The sequence below is a fragment of the Danio rerio genome, chromosome 2, assembly GCF_049306965.1.
Source record: "Danio rerio strain Tuebingen ecotype United States chromosome 2, GRCz12tu, whole genome shotgun sequence".
NCBI classification, from domain to species: domain Eukaryota; kingdom Metazoa; phylum Chordata; class Actinopteri; order Cypriniformes; family Danionidae; genus Danio; species Danio rerio.
In genome coordinates this window covers 33,869,788-33,895,685 of record NC_133177.1, presented here as the reverse complement: position 1 = coordinate 33,895,685, position 25,898 = coordinate 33,869,788, and the positions used below count along the sequence as shown (strand labels likewise).

General features: G+C 34.6%; 2 protein-coding genes across 9 annotated transcripts in view; one reads left to right on the top strand and one right to left on the bottom strand.

Moving 5' to 3' along the window:
* The window catches only part of myom1a (myomesin 1a (skelemin)), a 43,857-nt gene extending 24,883 nt beyond the window's left edge, over positions 1-18,974 (bottom strand). For 3 of the 6 annotated variants that reach the window (XR_012387771.1, XM_005163438.6, NM_001161340.1), the window contains exons 1-16: positions 18,861-18,974; positions 18,013-18,201; positions 13,677-13,805; positions 12,040-12,217; positions 11,723-11,880; positions 11,521-11,613; positions 11,283-11,371; positions 9,123-9,158; positions 8,835-8,996; positions 7,279-7,440; positions 4,001-4,142; positions 3,722-3,921; positions 3,552-3,608; positions 1,820-1,944; positions 1,549-1,732; positions 27-201 (exon numbers count right to left, since the gene is read on the bottom strand). Coding sequence is in view for 4 of the 6 variants with exons in the window: in XM_005163438.6 (XP_005163495.1) it covers positions 27-201; positions 1,549-1,732; positions 1,820-1,944; positions 3,552-3,608; positions 3,722-3,921; positions 4,001-4,142; positions 7,279-7,440; positions 8,835-8,996; positions 9,123-9,158; positions 11,283-11,371; positions 11,521-11,613; positions 11,723-11,880; positions 12,040-12,217; positions 13,677-13,805; positions 18,013-18,146 (2,024 nt within the window). In the remaining 2 variants the exon portion in view is untranslated. The remainder of the gene's footprint in view (positions 1-26; positions 202-1,548; positions 1,733-1,819; positions 1,945-3,551; positions 3,609-3,721; positions 3,922-4,000; positions 4,143-7,278; positions 7,441-8,834; positions 8,997-9,122; positions 9,159-11,282; positions 11,372-11,520; positions 11,614-11,722; positions 11,881-12,039; positions 12,218-13,676; positions 13,806-18,012; positions 18,202-18,860) is intronic. The other 3 variants (XR_012387772.1, XM_005163437.6, XM_073918033.1) reach the window with 1 other exon arrangement.
* Positions 18,975-22,229: 3,255 nt separating this feature from the next.
* Positions 22,230-25,031, top strand: myl12.2 (myosin, light chain 12, genome duplicate 2). 3 transcript variants are annotated; one of them, NM_001291711.1, is made up of 4 exons: positions 22,230-22,330; positions 22,884-23,091; positions 24,295-24,456; positions 24,587-25,031. In NM_001291711.1, the coding sequence occupies exons 2-4, from the start codon at positions 22,908-22,910 to the stop codon at positions 24,757-24,759; spliced, it is 519 nt and encodes a 172-aa protein (NP_001278640.1). In that variant the 5' UTR covers positions 22,230-22,330; positions 22,884-22,907; the 3' UTR covers positions 24,760-25,031. The 3 variants fall into 3 exon arrangements, with proteins under 3 accessions (NP_001278640.1, XP_073768994.1, NP_001124061.1); XM_073912893.1 differs by having other exon boundaries at positions 22,232-22,326; NM_001130589.2 differs by lacking the exon at positions 22,230-22,330 and having other exon boundaries at positions 22,855-23,091.
* Positions 25,032-25,898: the final 867 nt, after the last annotated feature.

The following is a 25,898-nucleotide window of genomic DNA, read 5'->3' as shown; positions in this document are numbered from 1 at the left end:
TTATTAAAATTTCACATTTGGCATACCTCGTGCCTTTGACTGGCTTATTGTTGCAGGGAGCCCACACACCACTGCCATCCACAGTGACCTCAATATAGTAACCCACCAGATCCTTCACCTCTTTAGATGCTCCCCAGCACACCACCACAGAAGAGTCAGTGTTTCGGATGGGAATGACCGGGCCTGGGGCAGAAGGCAGGTCTGAAAACAAAAGAGAAATTGTCAATTTTCAGGCAAGTCATTTTTATCTAATCAGATTTTACATTTATGCTGATGCTCGTATCCAAAGTGACACTGAAGGCTTGACATTATAAGCTTGGCATTGAAGGCTTGACATTTAAACAGTTCATGCTTTCACTGCTTCTTTTTTTAAAATGTATTATCAGAAATAAAGATAAAAATATTATTTTAAGAAATATTTTTGCGTTCAGATTTCGACTTGAATTTATTTCCTAATTAATTTATATATTTGTTGAATACATTATTCGCTTCAATTTGTATTTATATGTATGTTTGTTTTTACAATTTTTATTTATTTATTTAAATCAAATTTTGGATGATTTGTTTACTTGAATCTTAATATTATTTTATAATTATTCAATTACTTTAAACTAATTTAAATCAATTAATGTTTTTTTGTGCAGATGGGCAGTTCTCAATCTCAGTTATTCAATCATGTTTTTATTTAATTAATTAGATTATACTTTTTATAGTATAATTTTCTCCATACATTTACAACCACTCACTCCCAGTACCTATGCAGATCCCTGTGATAGAAAATAAATAGAAAACAAATTGAAAATAAATTAAACAAAAAATAAATATTTTTCAAACAGTGTTCTAAACCTGTTTGTATAAGTATTTTTCAAAGAATAAATTGGCTCTTTATACAAGAAACTACTGCATGTAGATATATTTTATATTTTAGGGCTGGATTCCCTCAAGCTTATTTGGAGATCCATGGAATCTAAAGATCAAAACCCCCAGATTAAAAAAAAATGTCTTCAAGTGTACTTAACTGATCAGTTTAGTAGATGATGGTGTTTCAAAGGATGATTTTTTTACATAAATGCCATTCTTTTAAACTTTTATTCATAAAGGGATCTGTGCCTGCAAAATACTTATACCAGTTTTTATAAAAATAAAAAATTAAATAAAAAAAACTGTATAAAACAATACTGACCATTTTAACTGTACCTCCCATTGAACTCACACTATCCCATTCCTGACTTTATATCTGTAATGATTTCCGAAAATATGTAATTCACTAAAAAAATTATGTTTGCTGTTTGTTCAAACTACTTATTTATAATACAACACGACAACACAAATACAACACAAATTTAGTATTTTTGGGACAACTTAATTGTTGTATGTTCAATCCACTTAAAATTGTAAAAACAAATAAGTTAACTTAAAATCGATTAAGTGGAACCCAGCATCTTTTAAAGTGTATGGCCTTTCTGAAGCACAAAAGTAACACACTCTCCATCCTGTAATCCAAGACACTAACCTACTTCTTTGTGTGTGTCTAGTGTTCACACTCACCCAATCGGTCTCCCACAGTAGTCGCCCCAGTTTCCTCTGACGGCTCTCCAACTCCAGCAGAGTTACAGCTGCGTACACGGAAAGTGTAGGATTTGTCCTCAGCGAGGTCAAACAGGGCAAAGCGAGGGGACTTGACTGGAATCCCGGTGTTTACCCTTTGCCATGCATCTGTACCAACCAAACACTGACAAAAGATGTACTGTTTTAGTCTCCAAATGCATTTAATTTATAGAGAAAAAAAAACAATAAAATACTTTACATTCTCCCTCACCTTCTCCACGTAATACATGACACCCTCGTGTCCTCTCTGAACAGGTGGCTTCCAGCTCAGGACTACGTAACTCTTTGTAGCCTCAGTGACGGCCAGGTCAGTAGGTGGACCAGGGATGACCCCAACTAAGTGTGCAGAGAAACAATGCTGCATATTTTGAATCAATTTAAACACAACTGTAAAGGCCCCATGAAATTAAAATAAAGTTTTTTAGATGTTATTATCAGTATTGTTAGTTTTTAAGATATCTATAAGCTAGTGTGCTCCAAAACAGTGACAGAATTCGTGTTTAGAAGATACTGTATAAAACTGATAAAAACATGTAAACCTTGTAGTTTGACACTTCCGCCTAATTGGAGCAACATTTTGTTTTACGTCACCTCAAACTACAGTTTCCCATCAAATCACAATCAAATACTCTCTAGTATCTGACATGCCCCGCCCCTTTCAAGACGCTTCTCATTTACTTTTCATTTGATGCACTTAAGCTCAACCACTCTCACTGGCAGCGCTGTGATAAAAGCTAAACCATTGGCACCATTGGCAGTTTTTTAAACAGAGGAAGAGCTACACTATGTTCCACCCTCTCTTTATGTTTTGGCTGAGAATGAATCAAACATGAATAAAAAATGCATATTGCAAAGCACTTCATGGAACTTTTAAGTATAATTTAACCCTGCTGTGTGTTGTCATAACACCTCCCTCACATTAGGAATGAACAATATACTGGTTGTATTAAAAGTGTTGGTAACACTTTATTTTTTCATGTTCTATTTGAGAATTAGTACACGGTCTGCTTAATATTTGTTAAAACTTCAACAGACATTTAACTGACAATAAGAATCTTACCCTATACTAACTAACTAACCCTAACCCCAACCTAAAAGTCTACTTATAATCTAATTAGAATTAGTAGGCGTGTAGATGCAGTATAACTCAAATTCAACAAACGGACCATCTAAACAAAGTGTGACCAAAGTGTTCTTATGCATTGGTTAGTATAGGAAATGCATTGCTTTAATATTGTGCATACTCATTTCACCTATTATAATTGACATTGTGTTTGCCAACATATAACACTTGTTAAATATACAGTTTTTTTTGCTACTGTTAATAAAACAGGGTAATTGTGATGTTCATTTAATTTGTTTTAAAGAAATTCTTATTCTGCAAGGACAAAATTAAATTGAAAGTCAACAGTACAGGCACAGTAAGTTACACCAAAGGCTTTCATAACTTTACTAAATATTTCTACCTAAATATGAAAAGCCCAGTTTCCATCAAACTAAGCCTTTATAATACTGTTTTCATAAATGCTAATAATAAGAAATGTTTCTTGAGTACTAAATCAACATACCAGAATGATTTATGAAGGATCGTGTTACAGTGAAGGCTAAAATAATGATGCTAGATGATCAGTGGAATAATTTACATCATAAAATATATTAAAATTACAAATATATATTTTTAATATTAAATATAATAGTAAAATAATAAACAATAGCAATGGTAATACATTGTATTGGTGGTAAAACTGCAGTTTTTTTTTTTATTTATTATTTATTTAACACAAAATTTATGTTTTTCCTTTCAGGTTTTTTATGAAATAAATGCTTCAGGCTGAACATAAAACAGCTTGTTGGCCCAAAGTGTAAAAAATAAACAAAAAAAATTATTACAAGATTAACAAATTAATTAAAGAATTTAATCATTAAATTAAATAATTCTTTACCTGTGGGATCTTCCTCAGTGAATTTGATCACTCCCGTCCATGGAGCTGAGGGACCAGCTGTGAAAATCAGACACTCATAAGCAAACCTTACCATCTTTGTTCTTCAGTTTTCAGAATTTTCTACACTTTCCTCTTAATTCTTCACATACACACACAAAAAGGCACACTACCTCTAAGACGGGCCCGGTCTGATGGGTCCATGGCGACTACAGGGTCAGAGACCCGAGACGGACGGCTCACACCAGCATTATTGAGAGCTCGCACCCGAAACATGTAGGAGCGTCCTTCAATAAGCCCAGTGACAGGAAAACGGGCATATTTTACTGGAGTGTCATTGCACTGAGTCCAGTGATGATTGCCAACCTCCAACCTGTAGATAAATATTTAAATGAAGAGCACTGGCTTGGGCTTAATAATCCCCACTGCTGATGGCATATTATGTAACTCACCTGTCAATGAAGTAACCCGTGATGGCACTGCTGCCCTCCACTGCTGGCTGCTTCCAGGTGACAACCACATAGTCTTTATTAGCGTCATGACAGCGCACATCAAGAGGAGCGACTGGAACCCCTTCCTCCTCTACATCAGCATCTAATGATATACACAAATCAGCTTTATTTGCGCCCTGCTGTCACATCTAATTATGGCTGAGTGATACACAACGTCTCTGCACTGTGAACACAGCTAGCTAATTTCAGCTATCTCTTATACTCTCTCATAGCATCTCAGTCACCTCATTATAATAGATACTTCCACAAAACATAACAAAGCACTGATGAGCCAACAACAAGGTCTAAAACCCAAAAAGTGAATATAAATGAGATTTTTACTCATAGAATATATTTCCACATTAATATAAAAGTTGAATAAATAAAATTCAATGCCATATGCCATATGAGCAATATCACACGAGTAGCAGTGCGATATGGCCGTTCATTCATATCCCTGTCGCACATCTACTCGTGTAATATTGCGTTTATACAACAGTTTGACGGCATAATTGTGTATATAAAAACAAAATCAAACATGAAGAGTCTCAAAAACCCTTTTGTATGAGGAACTACTTTCTTCCACCTTGGATTCAAATCATAAGCTGACAGTAAAACAGCTGTTAAAACAGTTAAAAGCATCTTTTAAACTTTAGATCTGTAGTGTCTGCTTTTTGCTCATAGATATATACACTACATATCGCATAGTGACCCTGAGCATGCGTCAATAGTGCTGCCACATTGGTACAGTGCTCCCAGGACAAATGTCATTCAACCGCACTAGTCAAGACAGTGTTATTACATGAAGATGCGGGACTTAAGCGATGTCTACGGGTGTAGTAACGAGCAAACAAAGAAAACAAAGCACAAAGGCAGAACATTTCATAAGTAATATTATGTTTTTTTTTCTGTTTTTGTATGTTCTGAACTTGTGTGCTAATCAGGTAACGTTATTGATGATAATCAGTCACTTACTGCATTCACCATAAGGCAAAGCAGCACCAACTCGCACTAAACACTCGGCTTATGCTAGTTTTGTTGAATAAAATCAGCAAACAATGCAAAAGAAATATGACAACGAGATGCTGTGCTGCCAGAAACTTGTATTATTGTCTACAAGTGAAAGAGTCGTTCGGGGGATTCATTCACAAACGAATCGCTCCCTCCGTCAGTATGAGAAGTAAAAGCAGCAGAGCAGGTGTGTTTCAGGACATAATTAGATTAAATTGAACAGGGAGGGTGAATAGTACATTTTTGTACACACAAACACAAGCTTTTTGTCAGGAATGCCCGTGCGGTCACTGATCCATCAATGTAGAAAAGTGATGTAAAATTATAACTTTTGTAATTAGGAAAAAAAAAAAAAAATTACATACTAACATCCAGGAAAACTCCCAACATAGATATATGTGTATATGTGTATATCTCTGGCTTTGGATGGCCACAGTCCTCCACTGTACCTTGGTCCCGCATTCATTTCAAAGGAGCGCTACCCTGTACCAAGATGACTGCGCTATTGACGCATTCCGTCCAATAGACAACAATAGGCCAGGCGACATCTAATGTATATATCTATGCTTTTTGCTGGATGTATGTGGGCGGAGTAATACACAAATGGTAAAGAGGCTGTACGGGTGCTGATATGACTTAAATATATCACAGCTATCAGCCAATCAGACTCGAGAACCAGACAGAACTGTTGTATAAATCATAATATATCACCGATAAGACATTTTTCGATGTAGCAATCTGTCTTTTAAATGTAACTTGCTTATTCATGCTAGCCATGTGTTAAACATTAAAAACATGCTAGCATAGCACTAATGACAGCAATGATTTTCAACAAAGTGGTAAACGTGCTGTCAATACAGGTTATTTCATGCTTGAAGTGTTTAAATCTTTACAGTCTATGGTTTAAATGGGCTTACATGCTAAAAATCAAGCTAGCAATAAGTCTAAGACATGCTAAAAGTGTAATAATGTCAAACAAGCTAATACAAAAAGGAAAATAAATATACGAATACTGTTAAAACATGCTAGCACTAATAACAGCAATTACTGTCAACACTGTGGCAACTGTGCTGTCAATAGACTATTTCATGTTGGAAGTGTTCAAATGTGCTCAAATGCTAAAAAAATCAAGCTAGCAATAACAGGAAGGCATGCTAGAAATGTGATAATGTCAAACATGCTAAAACAAAAAGGTAAATAAATATTTGAATACTGTTAAAACATGCTAGCATAGCACTAATAACAGCAATGCTTGTCAGCAATGTGGTGAACGTGCTGTCAATATAGGCTATCATGCTAGAAGTGCTCAAATGGGCTTACATGCTAAATAATCATGCTAGCAACAAGACAAAGACATGCTAGAAAGAGGGAGTATATCAAACATGCTAAAACAAAAAAGGTAAATAAATATTTAAATACTGTAAAAACATGCTAGCACTAATAACACCAATGATTGTCAGCATGAAATATCAATATAGACTATTTCATGCTAGAAGTGTTCAAATGTGCTTACATGCTAAATCACCTTGCAAAAGTCTTAAACATGTTAAATGTGATAATGTCAAACATGCTAAAACAAAAAGGTAAGTAAATATTTGAATATTGTTAAAACATGCTAGAATCAAACTAAATTAACATTCTAGCAACATGTTAATCAGTGTGCTAAATTATGGTAGCAATGTGTTAAAACATTGTAGTAAAAATGCTAGCAATTTAATAAAAACACTAACCATGGTATTTGAAGTAAAATTGTTCAATTAATCAACAAGCCAAAATAAATTTGAACCACTCTACCTATAATAAAATGTATTCATTTGAATGCATGCATACAAAATTCATTACATTTTTACACATGCTAATAACATATAAAGACATATTGGCTTCATGTTAACAATTGGTCCATGATCTTAATTTTTAATGGGTACTTATTAATAATGTTAACTGGTTAATATGAACTCTATGTATCAAATAATCATTAATCAATTTAAAAAGAAGACTACCGGCCCCAAACACTTGGCCATTAGTATAACACTAAAGGCATATGGCTGCCTTTAGTGCTGTCGGCCAAAGATAGAAGCAACATTCCCACAGAGAAACCTAAAACCTGTGGCAACTCGCCTCTTAAAGATACAGTGCACACAGCTTGACTGACAATACGATGTTGCCCTTCAGTGTGAGATGACACAGTTTCAGATTACACAGCACAAACGTATATAGGCAGGACTCACCTCTGACAAACACATAGGCAGAGTGGGTGTCAAAGCCAGACTTGGTGTTAACACGCAGGGTGTAGAGACCCTCATCTTCTTTGTTCAGATGGACAAGGGTCAAAGTGGCTTTTTCACCACTCCAGTGCATGTGCACCCACTTAGAAGATGATAAGGCGACACCTGATAAAGAAATGAAGCATTACAGACTGTACAATGGTTAGGAGCTGGTGCTTGCATGGCTTGCACACTTTACTTCAGGGCTGCATGATATTGGAAAAATCCATCATAGTGTTTTTTGTATTTCTGTGATATATATTGTGTTACATCCACAATTTACATGTAAATGCATCAGCTTTTTACAGCATAACACTCACTACTCTTGAGTAATTTTAAAAGGTCTACTCATACTTTGAGTAGTATTTACAACAGATACTTTTACTCTACTTGCACTACATTTTTGGGCAAGTAATCTTATTTTTACTTAAGTATGATTTTTCTGTAAAAATTGCTATCATTGGGCCAGAGAGTTCTAACCCAAAAATCTGAATCTGAAAATAGGATCAAAAAAGATGTGCTAAGCTTTACACTTGCCGCAAGTGGGGGAAACCGTGGGATAGAATTTCATAAGCTTTGTTTTTGAATAGTAAAGTCTGTGTTATACTTTGTACTGTACTGAATAAGGTTGTGTCTAGAACATAAATAAACAGATAAAAAGCATTGATCCCAATCAGTCTGTGATTAAAATCTCTACTGTAGGTCTTCCCGTACGACTTTCAAATCAAGAAAAAAAAAATCTGTTTTGTTTTAAAAAAACATTTACAAATAAAGAGGTTAGGCCCTTAGCATTTGGAGAGTTTAAAATAAATCAAATAAATTAACTTCTTAAGATAAATAATCAAAATTTGGAATATTTAAATGGACACACAGTAGTTTCTGACATGAAAATACCTAAAAAAAATTAGAAGAAGGGAGGTTGAATTAAAAGAGAGTTGTGAAAAGGAGGCAAAAATATTATTAATAAAAATCTTTACCACTGGAAACTCCTTTATCTTGCCATTGCTCAAAAACTAATATCTCTATTTGGAAAGAATTTATAATTTTAGATTGATTTGGATGATTCTGTAAGGCTGTGCATCTGCATAACATAGAATGAACAATGCACACGCTACATCAATATAATAGAACACAAAATACAAATGGAATAAACCGTTTTTTATTGCGTTTAAGAGGAGTTCAACAGTGTTCACGGTCAGTAATTGAATAATATAATGTAAAATAATGATGTATAGTCTTCATTTTATGAATTCTTCTATGAAATTAATCATTATTAAAGTTACAAACAGTACAATTTCCTATGCCTGAATGCTTTTAAAATCCTCACAGTCACAGGCCTCAAAAACACATGCAAATGAAAAACTGTTAGGGATAACTCTGCAGTGACTCTGTTGTGCTGATCAACTATAATCCAGACTCAACATTGCAGATCCTGTAATCAGTGGAATGTGACTATTGTGGGTTCACACATTGTGATAACAATGCTGAGATGATATATTGTGCAGTGCTACTTTACTTACCATTTCTGTACCACACAATCTCTGGCTGGTAGCGCTTCACTGTGGGATAGACAATGACTGTACATCCCAAACTCATGGTTTCTCCCTCACGGCCAAAGGAAACATCAAACTTGTCAATGATGGTAGTGTTGAAGGTCACACCATATTCAGGGCTATAACCATCTATGCAGAATATGAATATAAAAGCTCTTTTAAAACATTACATTTATATTCACATAAAAATGTATATGGCTTTATAAAGTTCAATTGAAATTATAGCATAGAGGTATGTGGTATGGAAAAACGTACGGGGCCTTTCAACCAACTCCTCTTCTTCCTTGAATCCTTTAAAATATAAATGCAATTAAAATGTTAGCTCTTTGGTAATGGAAAGTACATAACAAAATAGTTTTCTTCAAAGCTTCAAAGACTGATCTGCTTTCCTTATAAATAATGTATTTGACCTTGTACATGAAAAAAATCCAGTCTAGATTTTTGCCTCTGCAGAGGTAGTGGAAAGATGCTCTAGAATAACAAGAGCAAACTGAGGAGCTGTAATGGCCTTAAAATAGCATGTCAAGAGGACAGCAGCTGAATACCAGACCCGAGTGAGTTACAGGGTCAGAAATTAACTTTTCTATTAAGGGACATACTGCATTGGAACTGATTTCCAGAGCATGTTTTACCTTCATTAAGGTAATTATAATTACCTTTATAATTAAAGTGCTTCTATAATGTTTTTTTAACTCTCTTCCATACAGTGTGCAACACAGCTCTAAGTGAATGAGAACATCCAGCTGATGTTTGAATCTGAAAATGCACCTTGTTTAAAAATATATATTTTTTAATAAAAGAGTCCACTCAGAGTCGTTTAAATGATTCATACGTCTACACAAAACAATACCAAATAAGAAGTGTCGGATCCGGTAAAACGTGAACAAGTCTTTCCCTTAAAACACTTGCCTCCTTGTTTTCTCTGACATGCAAATTATTTATTTAACTGCGTTTTGTTACTTTTAATCGCCCCACGAGGCTTATACTGTATCTGCTTAACTCTTTATATTCTCATATCACGTCTAAACCCACGTTGAAAATGCGATGCTGCTTTCTTTACGGATTTAAATGTGTTTGTGAGCTTGCGATCCACTGTCGTTTGTCATTGCCATGGCTACCATCAGCTGTTCCTACACATGTGCGGTGGTCAGGTTTCAAAATAGTTCAGCTTTTACTGAATGAGTGTCATTATTTCTACTTGTGATTAAGAATAGAGCAATATGCTGTTGTTGAACTGCATTGCTTTAATGTACTCCTGCATTGGGCTCATATACTCTGTATATACTCTGCACTCTGGCTACTTTAACAATGTTAATAAGCCGAGGTGGGCATTTCTCGCACTGAACGCAGTTAACCAATCGCAACAGACTGGGTCACTGGACAAATCAGCGCAGATTGGCATTGCACTAAGGAGGGGTTTGAGAACAAATGAATCACTGAACAAATCCTATGGGAGTCAATGGGATAATTAGGTAAAAATAAATGCATATTATAAGACAATGAAAGTGTTTTTTGATCTTGCATGCGTTTCAGCCTGTTGTTGGAGACACCCAAAACCAAAATATGACCTTTTTAATTGCATAATAGGGGCTTTTTAAAAATATCTGTGTTGTCGTTTTTGTTAAACATTTGCATTTTAATTGCTATTAAAATATATTTATTTAAATAAAAATATAGACTATGAATGCGATATTGTAATTTTTTAATATTCTTCGTTGTAACATTATTGTTATTAATGGAATTCTTTTTAAAATGTTTGTGTTTGGGAAATCAGCATATAAAATCTAGTCTTTATTCAAAGATTTTAATTCTAGAATGGCTTGTGTACAGAGACTAATCTGCACCGCATCTAAACTTAGTTGATTATGATGCAAGGATTTGTGAGATCATTTTTTTGCGAACACATGCAGACTCAAACATATTTCTTAGTTCTCTGCATAGACTTAACTAAATGTATCTGATTAGCCACTGCAATATAGTTCTCAGTATTTCAAAACAAACAAAAAATAAATTAAAATTACAAATCGACACTTCTTTTCATCCGCTTCCATTAAATTTTGTTTAAATTGTTTTTTTGTTTCTTGAAGTCTCTTGAATTATTGTTTATTTAGTTTTTTTCTTGGTAATTTATAACAAGCCCTTATTTATTTTTAATCCTGATAAGTTACACATTAATATAGATAAGCACAGTTCCTGCATTTGGTGGAAAAAGCTTTTAGCTGCTCTTAATTATGTTCTTTAATATTTATGACTGTAAATAATTAAATTATTTTTAAAATAATTCAGGTCAACAAAAGACGATGACCAAATTTGCTGATGATTAAATGTCCTGATTCACTTTTTATTATTTAGAGATGTTATTAAAAAGTTATTATACATTTTTATGATTTGAAATACAAATAAATAAATACTCACTTTTAATAATGACAGGAGCAAAAGCAGAACTTTCTCCCTTCACATTGAGTGCAGAGATTCGGTACTCAGCAGTGTCACTAAAAGTACAACTGCAACCCAAATAAAAGTTTTGAATTAATAGTCACAAAACATAGAAAACATAGAATTGTTTATCTTTTGCAAGTCTTCTATAATACCAATAAATGACACCATCCCACACATTTCACACACTTTTTAACTGAATAAAAACTTTCTTTACTTTTTTATTTCCAAAGAGTGCATGTTGTATTGGCTCTCTGTGAAGTATTTCTCAGGGCGAGCCTTGGCATCGATTAGAACATTGTTTTTGTACCTGCAAAGCAAAATTAGATAGAGGCAAACAGAACAGAGTTAAATGAAACACTGATTGAATCAGTGACTAATGATTATACGTTTAACGGTTGAACTGAATTGTTTCTGACCAGGCCACGCGGGGTTTGGGCCATCCTGCAACAGTGCAGTGCAGCGTCACACTCTTCCCCTCCCACACGGTCTGACCACGTGGTTTAACGATAAACTCTGGAGGGTGAGTCAAACTGTCTGGATTCATCTTCTTTTGGAATTGCTCTTTCTCATGCAGCTGGTGTAAAAAAATAAATTAGATTGTTATTGGTTGGATTATCATACTCTGCTGTTGTTGCAGTTCAGAATATCAATTGAAAGTTAAGTAACACATCTTAGGTAACTTTTTTCAAACAACATTTCAAACAAACAACTTGTTAAATGTTCTGGGTCAAACCTTTTGGCTCAGAGCCATGCGTTCTGCAGACTCTCTCATGCTGGTCTCTCTGGTCTTCTTCACAGTTCTCATCTTGAAGCCGGACTCTCTGGCGAACAGGTTTCTCATGACGACATACCCCACACCCTCTTCCTTTACCTCCTCCTGAGTCTCCATCAGGTCTTGGGTAGCCAAATGACTAATCAAGAAGATTAGGTTAATGAGCACAGTCTGATCTAAAAACCTTAACACACACCTGCCACTTTATTGAGCACACTCATTCAATTGCTTTAGGCCCCTTCGACACCAGCTGATCTTTGTATAAATGTCATAGCCAGGCTGAGTATTGTTGCTGACCTTGCCTTTATGACCACATCAAAAGATGGGAACTTTAAGCAGGATAATCCACCATATCACAAAATCAAATAATCGTAAACATTACATTTAGTGTACTTTACTCAAATGGCCCCCACAGTCCCCAGAAAATACTCCAATAGTACCTTTAAGACATGATGAAATTGGAGATTCACATCATGGATGTGTAGTCAACAAACCTACATCAACTCTGTTATGCTCTCATGTCGATAAGGAGTGCTTAGCACCTTGTTAAATCTATGCAACAAGATTTAAAGCAGTTCTGCATTAAGGCAAAAAGAGTATAGAAAAGAGTACCGTATGAAGTGACCAGTGAGTTCATGACCTCCTTAGTTTGGGATTGAGCTTTTAATTGAGCATATGCTCCGAACCTTTTTAAGCCAGCCAAGAAATATATATATTTTGTAAAAGGTTGACTTCATTTTCAATATCAAGAGGTTCCTTTAAAAGCATTTATAGTGTATGACTTAGTTTATAAGAATGTATTCTATCATGTGATGGGCAGCAACTAAGCGCCTCAAATTGTGTGTGCTAACAATTTTAAATTCTAAAGACATTCCCTTAATGTTTCCATCAAGTTATACCGTGAGGTTATTTTTTCTTAGATTGTTTTTAATAGCATTATTCAAAATAATTTTCTTAATGTTTAAGTATCAAGTTATAGAATAATTTATTTTTATTGGAAAACAATTTTTTTATTTTTTAGATTTTCTATAAAAGTTACAAACATTGTCCAAAAGCTTTGATTCAACTTATGATGAATTTTAAAACTTTATTTAATTTAATAACCACCTTATGTGCTAACATTTACACATCTTTTAAGGAAATTTATGGAAAGTTCTGAGAATGTTCCCAGTTAGCTGGTGCATAAACAATACAGTGGTAAAATAAAGATTTAATAAAGGGACTAAGCCAAAAAGAAAATGAATGGATGAATGCATTAATTTTGTGTAATGGATCTAAGACAAATAAAAGCATTATTCATTCATTTATTTTCTTTTCAGCTTAGTCCCTTTATTAATCCGGGGGCGCCACAGCAGAATGAACTGCAAACTTATCCAGCAAGTTTTCATGCTGCGGATACCCTTCCAGCCGCAACCCATCTCTGGGAAAATAAAAGCATTATTTCACAAAAAAAAAGAAAATTACATAAATAAAGTTACATATAAATTTAGTAATCATTAAGAAGACAAGCATAGATTGCATAATTTACTTTAACATTTACAAACCATTCACCACAGATATAAAACCCCATGTCATTCTAAGTACCCCAATGCAATCACCTGCTTCTGAAGACTGGCACAACGTATCCAATGACCTCGTCTTCTTTGTCCACCGCCAGGTATGAGCGCTTTTCTTTTTTGGAGAGTGGAGTCAGTTTCTTCTCCTTCTTCTTCCCTGAGATCTTGTGCCTTAACAGCAGTTAACATCAGGAAAGCCAGTAATTATATCACAAAACTCATCAACGCTTGTGTATACAGATGAAAATACTTTATTCCATTATTCAGTCAAAACACATCAGTTGCATTTGATTTTGCTCACTGGAACAAAATGTTCAATAATTTAGCAGGGTTAATGGAATAAAGTCACTTGAAAGTCAGTCTCAGCATGTTAGTGGAAAGCAAATATTAGCAGAGACACTCACTGTATTAAGCATTTATTAAAAAAGAAATGAAAAGGCCTGAAATAAGCTGCACTTTAGAAAAAAAGCAATTAATTCAGTATGCATGACTGGTGGTTTTACTCATTTTGTTTGTACACAGCACAGTGCCCTTGATGCAATGCTCCACATAAACACAAATCAATTAAAGCAATATTATTTGTATATTTTTCTTTATTAATGCACATTTTGTTGACTATCAGATAAGGAATGAGCATGACCACTTGGAAACATACATTAGTTAATATGACATGTCAGCAGGAGATAAACCATGTAATCTGCATATGATCCTAACACAACTTTATGGGCTTAAACTGATTTACAGCTAAATCGTAGAGCTCTATCTGGTATCCGAAAGACTGATCCTTTTATCTCTTACATTGTTACAAAATATTTTTGGATTACAGCAGCTTCTAAACCATCTGAGAGTCATTTCCTTTGCAAAATGATCTTTTGAATAGCTATGCAATGATGGAAATACAATGGTAACTAGCAAGATTATAGTCAATTATTGTAAAATGCTTACACAATCATAACAATTGGAAATTACTGTAAGTCAGAAACAGGTCCTGTTAAACATATTATTAAAGTGGACCTATTATGCTCCTTTTTACAAGATGTAAAACAAGTCTCTGATTTTTCCTAGAGTGTGTATACAAAGTTTCAGCTCACATTACTAAATAAATAATGTTTTAGAACTTTATGAATCTGCCCCTTTTAGGCTTTGATCCTAATTGTGCCATTTTGGTGACTTGCTTTTCAATTTAAATGCTTTTTTAAAAAGAGGGAGAGGGCTCACAAATTCTGGTAGCCTGAAGTCCTGGGGCTATTGTTTTTTCAGTCAGGCTACCAAAATCTATCTACGCCATGACTAGGGGGCTATCTAGATTTTGGTAGCCCTGAAAAAACAATAGCCCTGGGACTTCAGGCTATTAGATTTTGAAAGTCTATGTGTCAGCATAATGGTGTGATTATAGAAAGATAAAATTATACATTTTTACCATCAGAAGCTGGTTATATTCACAGACTTTTGCCACACAACTGTGTTTAAACCCTGTATAAAAGTGATTTTTGCATAGTAGATCCCCTTAAAAAAAAAAAAAAAAAAAAAAAAAAAAAATATATATATATATATATATATATATATATATATATATATATATAAATTAACCATATTTGTGTGTTTGATTACACAAAAATGTGCTTTTCTAAAAGATCTGAATCACTGATAAAATATCAAAACTGGTAAACAAAATAAAAATATCAGTCTTCTGAGAGCACAAATAGTGTTCTCTGCCATATTTTCAGCTCTTTTATGCTCACCTTAAATGGTTACTTAGCCCAAAAAATCATTACTTAATCTAATGTCATTCCAAAACCATATAGATGATTTTCTTCTATGAAACACATAGGAAAATTAAGTTCTGGAATTACATGAGTAGGCTAATGATAGAATTTTCGTTTTTGCATGAACAAACCCTTTAAAGGAGCTCAAGCAAGCAAAATGTTGTACAGCTCATGTACAGTTACAGTTCAGCTCAACTACTGTGGTGTGATTTCAACTTTCAGTGACCATAAATAATCATTGAGACCATTAATAACTTTGGCTCATTCCCACAGAGGCTCGGATTCTTCCTGCCACTGGGTCATGGCATCATGCAGTCCTCAACAGCACATTCATACATATACAACACAATTTCTTTTACCTAAATATTTAAAAATTTCAATGCTCAAAAAAACAGGCATGAGGAGAGATTTTAAAATACACAGGTTTCAAGCACAACAGCAAACACACACTCGGTAGCAGGGCCGGAGTGGGACTCCTTTTCAGCCCTGGAGTTTCAAGCCTCAGACCGGCCCACCTCAGTTCACGACTGACTACATTAAAATAAGGTCATTTCCAATTCAGTTGCTAATTACACTATCACGTCTTTTTTTGTCGTCGCGGAGTCTTATCCTAACGTGCTAACCGCTGGACCACAACAGCTGTGGACAGTGAGGAGACACAACTGAGTTTTATCATCATTAAAATAGATAAAAAGAGAAGAGTTGCAATAAAATAATGAATAAAAAGGCTGTGGTCAAGTAAGTAAATACATTTAAAAAGTGTGACTGCTGAGAGCAACAGATTCTGGAGCTAGGGACACCGGCCCTCGCGGCCAAAAAACGGACCGGCCCACCGGGAATTCTCCCGGTCCTCCCGATTAGCCAATCCGGGCCTGCTCGGTAGACTTGGAATAAAATGTATGCTCTTGGTTGGCTTTTCATAGGAATCTACAATGAAGAGTTTCTGATGGGCCAAGCAGTAAAAATGTCCATCAATCTTTTACTAATTAACAACTAATCTTACTTTAAACACTTTAGGTATCAGTATGTCAGTCAAGTAACACATATGCTAGTCTGAACAAACGCACATACAGTGCAGATATACAGTAAAGTATACAATATGTATACTGTAAAAGGAGTGGGCACTCACTCACTGACTCACTTTGCAAGCAATATTCACTTCCATGGCAACTGCAACTTCTCTGACTGGAGAAGTGATTTTGAAGTGAATTTAGTAAACAGAAGTTGTGTTAAAATTAACTATTTTAAAAAAATGGCATTGAATTAATGCAGTGTTTCTCAACCACGTTCCTAGAGGACCACCAGCTCTGCACATTTTCCATGCCTCCTTAACCAAACACACCTATCCAGATCATCAGCTCATTAGCAGAGACTGAAATACCTGTAATGGGTGTGACAGACAAAGGAGACACCCAAAATATGCAGTGTTGGTGGTCCTACAGGAACGTGGTTGAGAAACACTGACTTAACACATTTCCAAGCTAATATATGACCTCCTGACATATAAACATTGCTTAAAATGTTTATGTTATTAACAATATGTGCTCACAGTTTACGTGTTCATTCCTTGTCAACTTGAAAAGACATTTTTGAGGATTTGCATAACTGACATTGTGCATAAAGTTGTCAATGCCAATTTGTAAAGAAACATCCGTGCAATATCTGTGCCAATATGGTTCTGCAACACACCACTGTTGTTTTGGTTGTCAAAACTCACATGGGATGGAGTCACTATTACCACTAAATTGCAGTTTTTTGTGGATTGCAGAGATGATAACAGCCATGTTTTCAAAAATGTGTACTTTGAGAAAAAGCGAAAAGCTGTCATGTAAACATGCCCTTAGCTGACCCAGTTTCCTAGTATGCCTGTTTGCTATTGTGCCAATCTGTTTCTTGTAAACTCACTCGTGCAGTATTTATTCCTCCTTGTTTAGTTCAGCTACTTGCTGACTGTTGTCTGTGTTTGGGTTTTCTTTGTATCATATGCTCACAGATTCTTGTTTTCTGTATTATAGTTAAGCCTTTGCTAATTTTTTTCTAGCACCTGAGTTATTCGGTTTTGCATATAAAGTGCTACTGCTGCAGTTAGATCCTCATCTCATCTCACCTTGCTCCTGCAAGCTGTGACATGAGAAAATAGCACAGATTTTGGAATACAGAGTTGTCACTTAACATCTGCATACTCTACAAGTGAAAAAAAAACAACAACATGTATTTGCGTATGCCACAGGAACACAAAGTTTTATGTAGATGATTTGATTTTAGTAGCTTATCGTTTATTATTGCAATCATTAAGCTCTAATATTGTTTATGGTCATTGAAAAGTGAAAAAAAAAATAACAGATGATAAAAGAAAATGCATAGCGTACTTTGTGCTTTGAAACTATAGCAATACCCAATACAAAAACAGCACAGACTGTTTAAAAGCATCTATCCTGGTTATAATGGAAGGGTTATGGTGTATGAAGCACACATTATTTTAGATGAGCAGCATGTAATGTGTTATAATAGCACTGGTTTCTAAAAAGCATTGTTTGTGAGGGGGTTGCTCTACAGGGGCCATTCTTCAGGGCAGCATTAGCACTGAGACATTGTCCCTTATGTCCTCTTACCCATGGCTGCTCACATAAGCAGTGTATGACTGGCGGCTAACAGATGACAGGGAGCTTTGGTGATAGCTGCTCTCATAGCGCGTCTCAAGGTCCCGTTCCTCCTGTTCCTTTTGTAGTTTTAAGGATTCTGACATCCTGAGGTGCTTTTAAGATCGTCCCAAGGACCCTTTTTCTTTGTCCACTAGCAGTCTCAAGTACAATTCCCAATGAATGTTAAATCAAATGCACACATAAATAAACAATGCCAAACTTTAAACACTTATAATTTGGTTTGTGAATGTACATTCAACTGGTGTGTTGATTACTTGTCACTGATGCAATGCCCTAAAGGGGACAAGCTTCTGTACGGTTAACTTACTTAACCGTTTTGGTGTAATAAGTTTTTTTTTTTAAATATGTACCTTTAAAAATCATGTCCCAATGACAAGCTGTTACATTCTTATAAAGATTTTTTAAATAAATTTAAAAAAAAAATAATAATAATAATAATGATCAAAATGCACTTTTTTCTTAGTGTAGTGCAAGTTCAACTATTTGGCTTTTTGACATTTTTAACACAACACAACTGACATATTACAATGTATCTATGTTTATTCATTTAGAATAATAACACAAATTCTTGTTCAGATTTTAAAGACATTAATTATACTTTTAAAGGATTTTTAACATGACTATCACAACAGCTGCAAATTAAAACAGTCTTCAATAGTATTCACAAGTTAATATATGACAGAAAATTGTCTAGTCTGTTTTGAGGAAAGCGAGTTCACAACTTTACACAACACTATCGCATTACTTTCTTTATTTGGGCCAGGGCTAGCCACTAGGAGAAACACAAAGTTACTCACCAAGTCAAAGTTGTTATTTTTGTTAAAGAAGAAAGGACAAACTCCAAAAAAAAAGTCAGTGAAAATCCAGGCACAGCGGCGGGTATGGGGCAGCCGACAGGACGGGACTCCACTGAACAAAAATAATGCTGCCACTCTGCAGATTGCAGCAGGCACGACCTTGTATGGCCACTGGCTCTGTTAAATATAGACCTGACTAGAAGCAGACACTCGTGAACACTTTCAAAGTGTAACGCTCATAATTCAATTTATAAACACAATTAGGACTCAAAATCAACGTAACAGTAACTTTAATAAAGGAAAATCACACTTGCAAGACAGTTGAAGATCTTGTGCCTCAAGTCATCAAGGTCACTTAAGATTGGTTAAATAAATTCCTTTCTCGATTCTGATTGGCTGAGGCGCTTTTGAAGCCACAATAATTGAGTGGGTAGATGACACCCTCACCACTGTGTACTGTCCTGTGTAGTCCATATTCATTTTATCTGATTAACTGTTTGTTGTTTATTTAATGAGGCATGGGTGACCCCTGCTGGCCTTATGTGTAGTTGGTTCAAAGTTCAAGTCAAGTCACCTTTTAATTTTGAGACCACGCCCTTCAACGTCATAGAAAATGTTCTTATGCGAGAAATGGGTTGATCCTGCTAAAAATAATATGCTTACAACATTGAATGCAATTCTTTTTGAAAATTGTGATTAAAAAAATAAGCGACGCAGTGGCAAAGTAAGTACGTTCGCCTCACATCAAAAAGTCGCTGGTTCGAGCACCGGCTGGGTCAGTTGGCATTTTTTGTAGAGTTTGCATGTTCGCGTGGGTTTCCTCCGGGTGCTCCGGTTTCCCCCAAAAGTCCTACGACCTGTGGTACAGGTGAATTGAGTATGCTAAAATTTACCGTAGTGTGTGAATGAGTGTGTGTGTTCCACGTGTTGGGTTGCGGCTAGAAAGGCATTTGCTGCGTAAAGCGAGTATGCTGTATAAATTGGCGGTTCATTCCGCTGTGGTGACCCCTGATAAATAAAGGGACTAAGCTAAAAAGAAAATAAATGAATAATTAGAAATTAGCAATATTGTTAATTTTATTATTTTAAATGGTAAATTCTTTATCCACAAATGTAAACTTTCTAAAATCACTTTATACAAGGTTTTTGTCAACAAACTTATGTCAATGAAGTCTCTCAAAGCTGTAAAAAATGCAAAAGTTATTGTAAGCTATTATGAATCTGATTTTGGTGTCTTGTGAATGTCGTCAATTTGTTTTTGTTTTGTGTTTTTTTTTAATAATTAATATTTGATTTTCATTTATCTTTGGAATTTTTGTTTGTTGCCTGTATTTGCTGTATTTGTAAACGGGTTGACCCTGCAGACCGGGTCTGGGTGCAAATGCAACCTTTTTTTTTTTTTTTTGTATTTATTTATTTTATTTTATTTTATTAAATACAAAGAAGAATAACATCACTGTATTGAAGAAAAAAACACAATAACAAAAGTTAGGAAATAGAGAAAGAAGAAAAAAAGATCAAAGCCTCAATCATTGTCATAAGTTTTAGGAAACTTCTTATTTTTTAGTTTTATTAAGCTTCAATTAAGAGATTCAATGTTAAATGAAATTTGAGTGCATGTGCAAAATCCTAGCTGCACTTGGGTGCATATGCAATCTGAGCTGCACACACCCATAGACATTTTTTTATTTGCAAAAAAAAAAAACAGTTGACATTAAATCAAATCACTTTTACTGTCACTGTGAAAAGCTTTGTATCAGTATTTTTATACAATACAGAATGTTAATTACATTGACAAGACAAAGAAAAATGATACAAGAGAGAAAGAAAGAAAGAAAGAAAGAAAAAAGAAAGAATAAGAATAAGAATTTTCCAACATGAAATAAACTTGCAGTGGCGAAGTAGGTAGTGCTGCCGCCTCACATCGAGAAGGTCGCTGGTTCGAGCCTCGGCTCGGTTGGCATTTCTGTGTGGATTTTGCATGTTCTTCCTGTGTTCGTGTGGGTTTCCTCCGTGTGCTCTGGTTTCCCCCACATTCCAAAGACATGCGCTACAGGTGAATTGGGTAGGCTAAATTGTCCGTAGTGTATGAGTCTGTGTATGAATGTGTGGATGTTTCCCAGAGATGGGTTGCGGCTGGAAGGGCATCCGCTGAGTAAAAACGTGCTGGATAAGTTGGCGGTTCATTCTGCTGTGGTGACCCCGGATTAATAAAGAGACTAAGCCAAAAAGAAAATGAATGAAATAAACTACAGGGTAAGGCGTTTAAGAATCAATAACAGTGTGTAAAATAAAGTCATTACAAAATGAAATTGTTCAGTTTGCTTTCCTATTTTCAGATAATGAATACATTTAATAGTGACTAAATTCTTGCAAAAAAAGAAAAAGAAATGATGGTTTGGTATTTGTAAATTTGTATTTGTGGATATGTGGATAAATTAAATTTGTAAAAAAAAAAATAAGCATTTCTTTTAGTAGAGGCATATTCATTATAACCAAAAATAATATCTTTAAAAGTAACAGAAACATTTTGTTGTATATTATCATTAATAAATGATCCAATATGTTTCCAAATTTGTACAACATAATTATAATTTCAAAATAAATGTAAAACATTTATTAAACATAGAATGAAATTGACAAAATGAACATTTTACATCAATTTTAGAATTTAACTTTTTTAAATAAAGTGTTTAATAATTTAAAATAATTTAAAATATATTTCTTTGACCTTATTGGCGAGGAAATAATTTTTGTTGCAAGGACCATAACCCATTAGATCTTATATGTTTATGCACACACACTCATCCCAGCCCTTAAACTTACCTCACAATAACATCCCGTTGAGTGCACGGTGTCTGAGACTATGTGTGCAGATACTGGAACAGTGGTCGAACCTGATCTGTCACATTCACCAATTAAAATTTTCAACTTCTATATCACTAATATTGTATAAATAATTGAGTAATTCCTCGAGGTAAAAGGCAGAAACTATGGAGAAAATTATGATTAAGCAGAAATGACCACTAGCTGTTGTATAAATCATAGACATATTAATAGGCAATATAAATGAGAACATCTGTATATATTACTACTATTGCTATATATATATATCAATTGTAGTTTTATTTAAAATCTGTAAAATGGCCCATGTGTTTGTGTCCTAACTAACCTTATTTAACCAAACCCAACCGATAGGTAATATATAGAAATCATAACAATAAAACCGAACTCGTTACTGTTACAATCCCCTACTCCTTTTAAAAGTCGTTTTGGCATCTGCCCTGTATGATCATTTGAAACCACCCCTGCAGAATTATTTATGGGCTATTCCAGTCCGTGATGTCAAGACAGCCCGGAGGGACTTTCCCATTCCACTAATCAACAGAGGGGTGCCGTCCGTGGTGGGCTTCAGTGACCAGCGTGGCAAACATTGTTTGGGTTTCCTGCCCTTTTTTATACAGCAGTAGGTATGTGCACTTTTCTATATTTACAGCGTCCGTATTCTAAGTTTAGTTAGAAATGTTTTATGTGTTGTATTTGTTATTATAGATATAACGTCAGCATTTATTTGTACACAAGGCAGACTAACGTTAACGTTACTGATGACAACAATCATCTCTGTTGCTTGCTAGCTTAGTAGTAATTGTGTTCTGCTTCTTCTTAATCATTCTTGTTCATTAGTGTTTTTACAAAGCCACCGTGTTTCAATGTGGACGACCGCACTGAAATTTTGCAACGTTATTATCTCAATAACCATGACAAGCTTTAAAGCACTGAAGTGCTCCGTTGACATCTAGTTAGCTGACTTGCTAATGTTAACTCAGTTAGCCAAACAAACCCATAACACAGGCACTGTGGTGTGTTTATATTAAAAGAAAGTTGTTTTAAATAACGTAAAAGCCACGGCTGTGACATGTTTTCTAATTGAGTTTTCGTCGTTCTTTTTGTATAACGTTACCGCTTAATCGTGTCTAACGTTTTTCGCAGTGTTAACAACAATCATGTCTCTTTTTATTTCAGTTTTAATATCACAGAATTGTCAAAATGTCTAGCAAAAGGGCTAAGGGAAAGACCACCAAAAAGCGCCCCCAGCGGGCCACGTCAAACGTGTTTGCCATGTTCGACCAGTCGCAGATCCAGGAGTTCAAGGAAGCTTTCAACATGATCGACCAGAACCGCGATGGCTTCATTGATAAGGAGGATCTGCATGATATGTTGGCATCCTTAGGTAAAGACAGTGTAGAGTTAGCAATGCTAAATGACATTGTTTTTTATTTCTATTCAACATCCCTTTCCATCTTCCATCACAAAATCACTTGCACTTTTTGTCATTTAGTGGTAACTAAAATATTATTTTCTGCTTCAGGTCTGCTACTGTATTATAAATGGGATTTATCAGTAATAATTCTTCCACAAGTATTTTATTTTACTTAGTTTTGGTAACTGTAGTTCTGTTATAGATCTAAATAGTGTATACACTGTAAGCAGTATTACAGTATTAACATAAATGTTTCATATAAAGTAGAAATAAAGCATGGTCATTTTTTTTTCTTTCCTTTTCTTGACATTATTTATTTCTGGGTTAAAAGCCCTAATCAGATCAATACCAAACAATAAATCCAACTAGCATACATTGAAAATTGGGGAATTGATAAATATATATTACAATGATGAATAAAAATACACCAAGTACAAAAAATAAACAGAGTAGACCCCACACAGATATCTTTTAAAGACTTTCTTTTAAATTAATATTTTCTATAGTATGCTTTGCAATTATACAGTTGTCCATATACATTAGAGTAGTCAGTACCAAAGCCAAAACTAAAGCTGATTTAACAACTCAGTCCTAAAATAGTTCACCCAAATTAAGATGTTAGGGAAAATATTACTAAGAGAAAAATAAACATAAAACCTTTTTGAAATTTTGTAGTTTGTGATTTTTTTATATTTTTTATTTTGCATTGTCATTTAAATTTAAATGTAGTTTCTTTCTTTTTGTTTGGTGACCAAATATAAACTTAAACACTGTTTTGTTTAAATGTATTCATTGTCTATATTCACTGAGAAATGGATATATATATATATATATATATATATATATATTTTGTAATAGATTTTTTTTAACTTAATCTCCACAAACAACAAAATAACTCTTGATTTATCAAATTCAAAAGTTTAAATCTGCTCGTATCTAAGTAACACGAAGAAAATAAGTTACTTACACATAATAAATTCTAAACTATATAATAGCAAAGTTACAATTCATCCTTGTGCTAATCAATACATAAAACAAGTTTTTTTTTTTAGCTGCTCTCAGGGCTAAAAAATACAACATGTTTTTAGTATTTGAAATGATTTAATCAGATAGATATCAAATGGTTTTGTCTGGTTTCTACCAGAGGGTTTTAACAAGTTATCTTATTGGCAGGTAAGAACCCCACAGATGAATATCTGGAGGCGATGATGAATGAAGCCCCTGGTCCCATCAACTTCACTATGTTCCTCACAATGTTTGGAGAGAAACTCAATGGCACAGACCCTGAGGATGTTATCAAAAATGCCTTTGCTTGTTTTGACGAGGAGGGGACAGGTAAGCATGAATTAAAACACTGGTGTTTCACAAAATTGTCCTTTTCACTGAAATTGTTGAAAATATCTATTTAATTTGGTATATATTGAATTTGAACATTGATATAACCAGTGTGCCTCATTTCACCCAGGTTTTATTCAGGAGGACTATCTGAGGGAGCTCTTGACCACTATGGGAGACAGATTTACAGATGAAGAAGTAGACGAGCTCTTTCGAGAGGCTCCTATTGACAAGAAAGGAAACTTCAACTATGTGGAATTCACACGCATCCTGAAGCACGGCGCTAAAGACAAGGACGATTAGGATGAGGCCAAACACTGCTGAAACTAATGAAAATGACACTGTCACACTACAACATGTCTAATTGTCTCTTTTTCCCCCTACGCTCATGGGGTAGTGCAAAAGGGAACATCAGCAAGGCAACTGGACCTTCTCCTAAACAGTCTTAGTAGATTTGTACATAGCTGTGAAAAGCATAAAGACATGTAATCTGTGGTGAAGTCAAACGAATGATGTTCTGGTGTGTAAATGTTGAGAAATAAATCCTGGAATTATTAAAAAAGTTACTGAATACAGTTCTGGGTATAAGTTTACACACTCCTTTCAGAAATATTGATATTCAGTACTGCTCTGACTCTTGAATAATGGATTTCTATAACCCATTTACATGTATTTCATAGGACATGACAATAACTGCCCTTATGAAAAAAAATACCCTCTTCAAAAGTTGCCCTTCAGTCTTAATATTTGTGTTGTCACAAGCATGATTCTCATTTGTTCATTCTGCAGATGAAAATGCCTCCAGGGTTTGTACCATGAGGGTGAAAGAACAAACTCTAGATTTTAGGATGGATCTTGAGTTAACACAACCAAACCAGTGTAAACAGGTCTTGTTGGTACCATGAGGCTGTTCGTTAACTTTTCCTATAAACTTGTCCTTTAATCCTGAGATCATGGAGGGATTGCTCATAAAATCAGAACATCACAGTGAGCAGCATTTAATACAGCATGATGAAAAGAGCTGTTCATGAAGGACAACAGCTGAAAGGAAACACATTGCTTTATTAATGAGAGTGAAGTTAGTTGTTTAAATTTAGGCTTACAAAAATTCTAATCTAAGCTCATATCGTCGTTTTTGTTGATTAAAAACATGATGCTTATTTTATCAGTGCACATATCTGTATATTTACATTTAAATAATTTGATTATCTAAGATTGCTTGTGTAACGATTACAGATTTAATAAAGCATAAAAATAACTATAAATATTAGCTAAAATCTGATCCTGTTACTGTAAAGAGACTTAATTTTGAGTAAGAGAAAGTGGGTGAGTGGCTTTAGTGCATTTACATTTATTCGTTTAGCAGACTTTTATCCAAAGCAACTTAGAAATTAGGAAAAAATAAGCACTTCAACTCATAAGAGAGTAGCAGTATATAAATG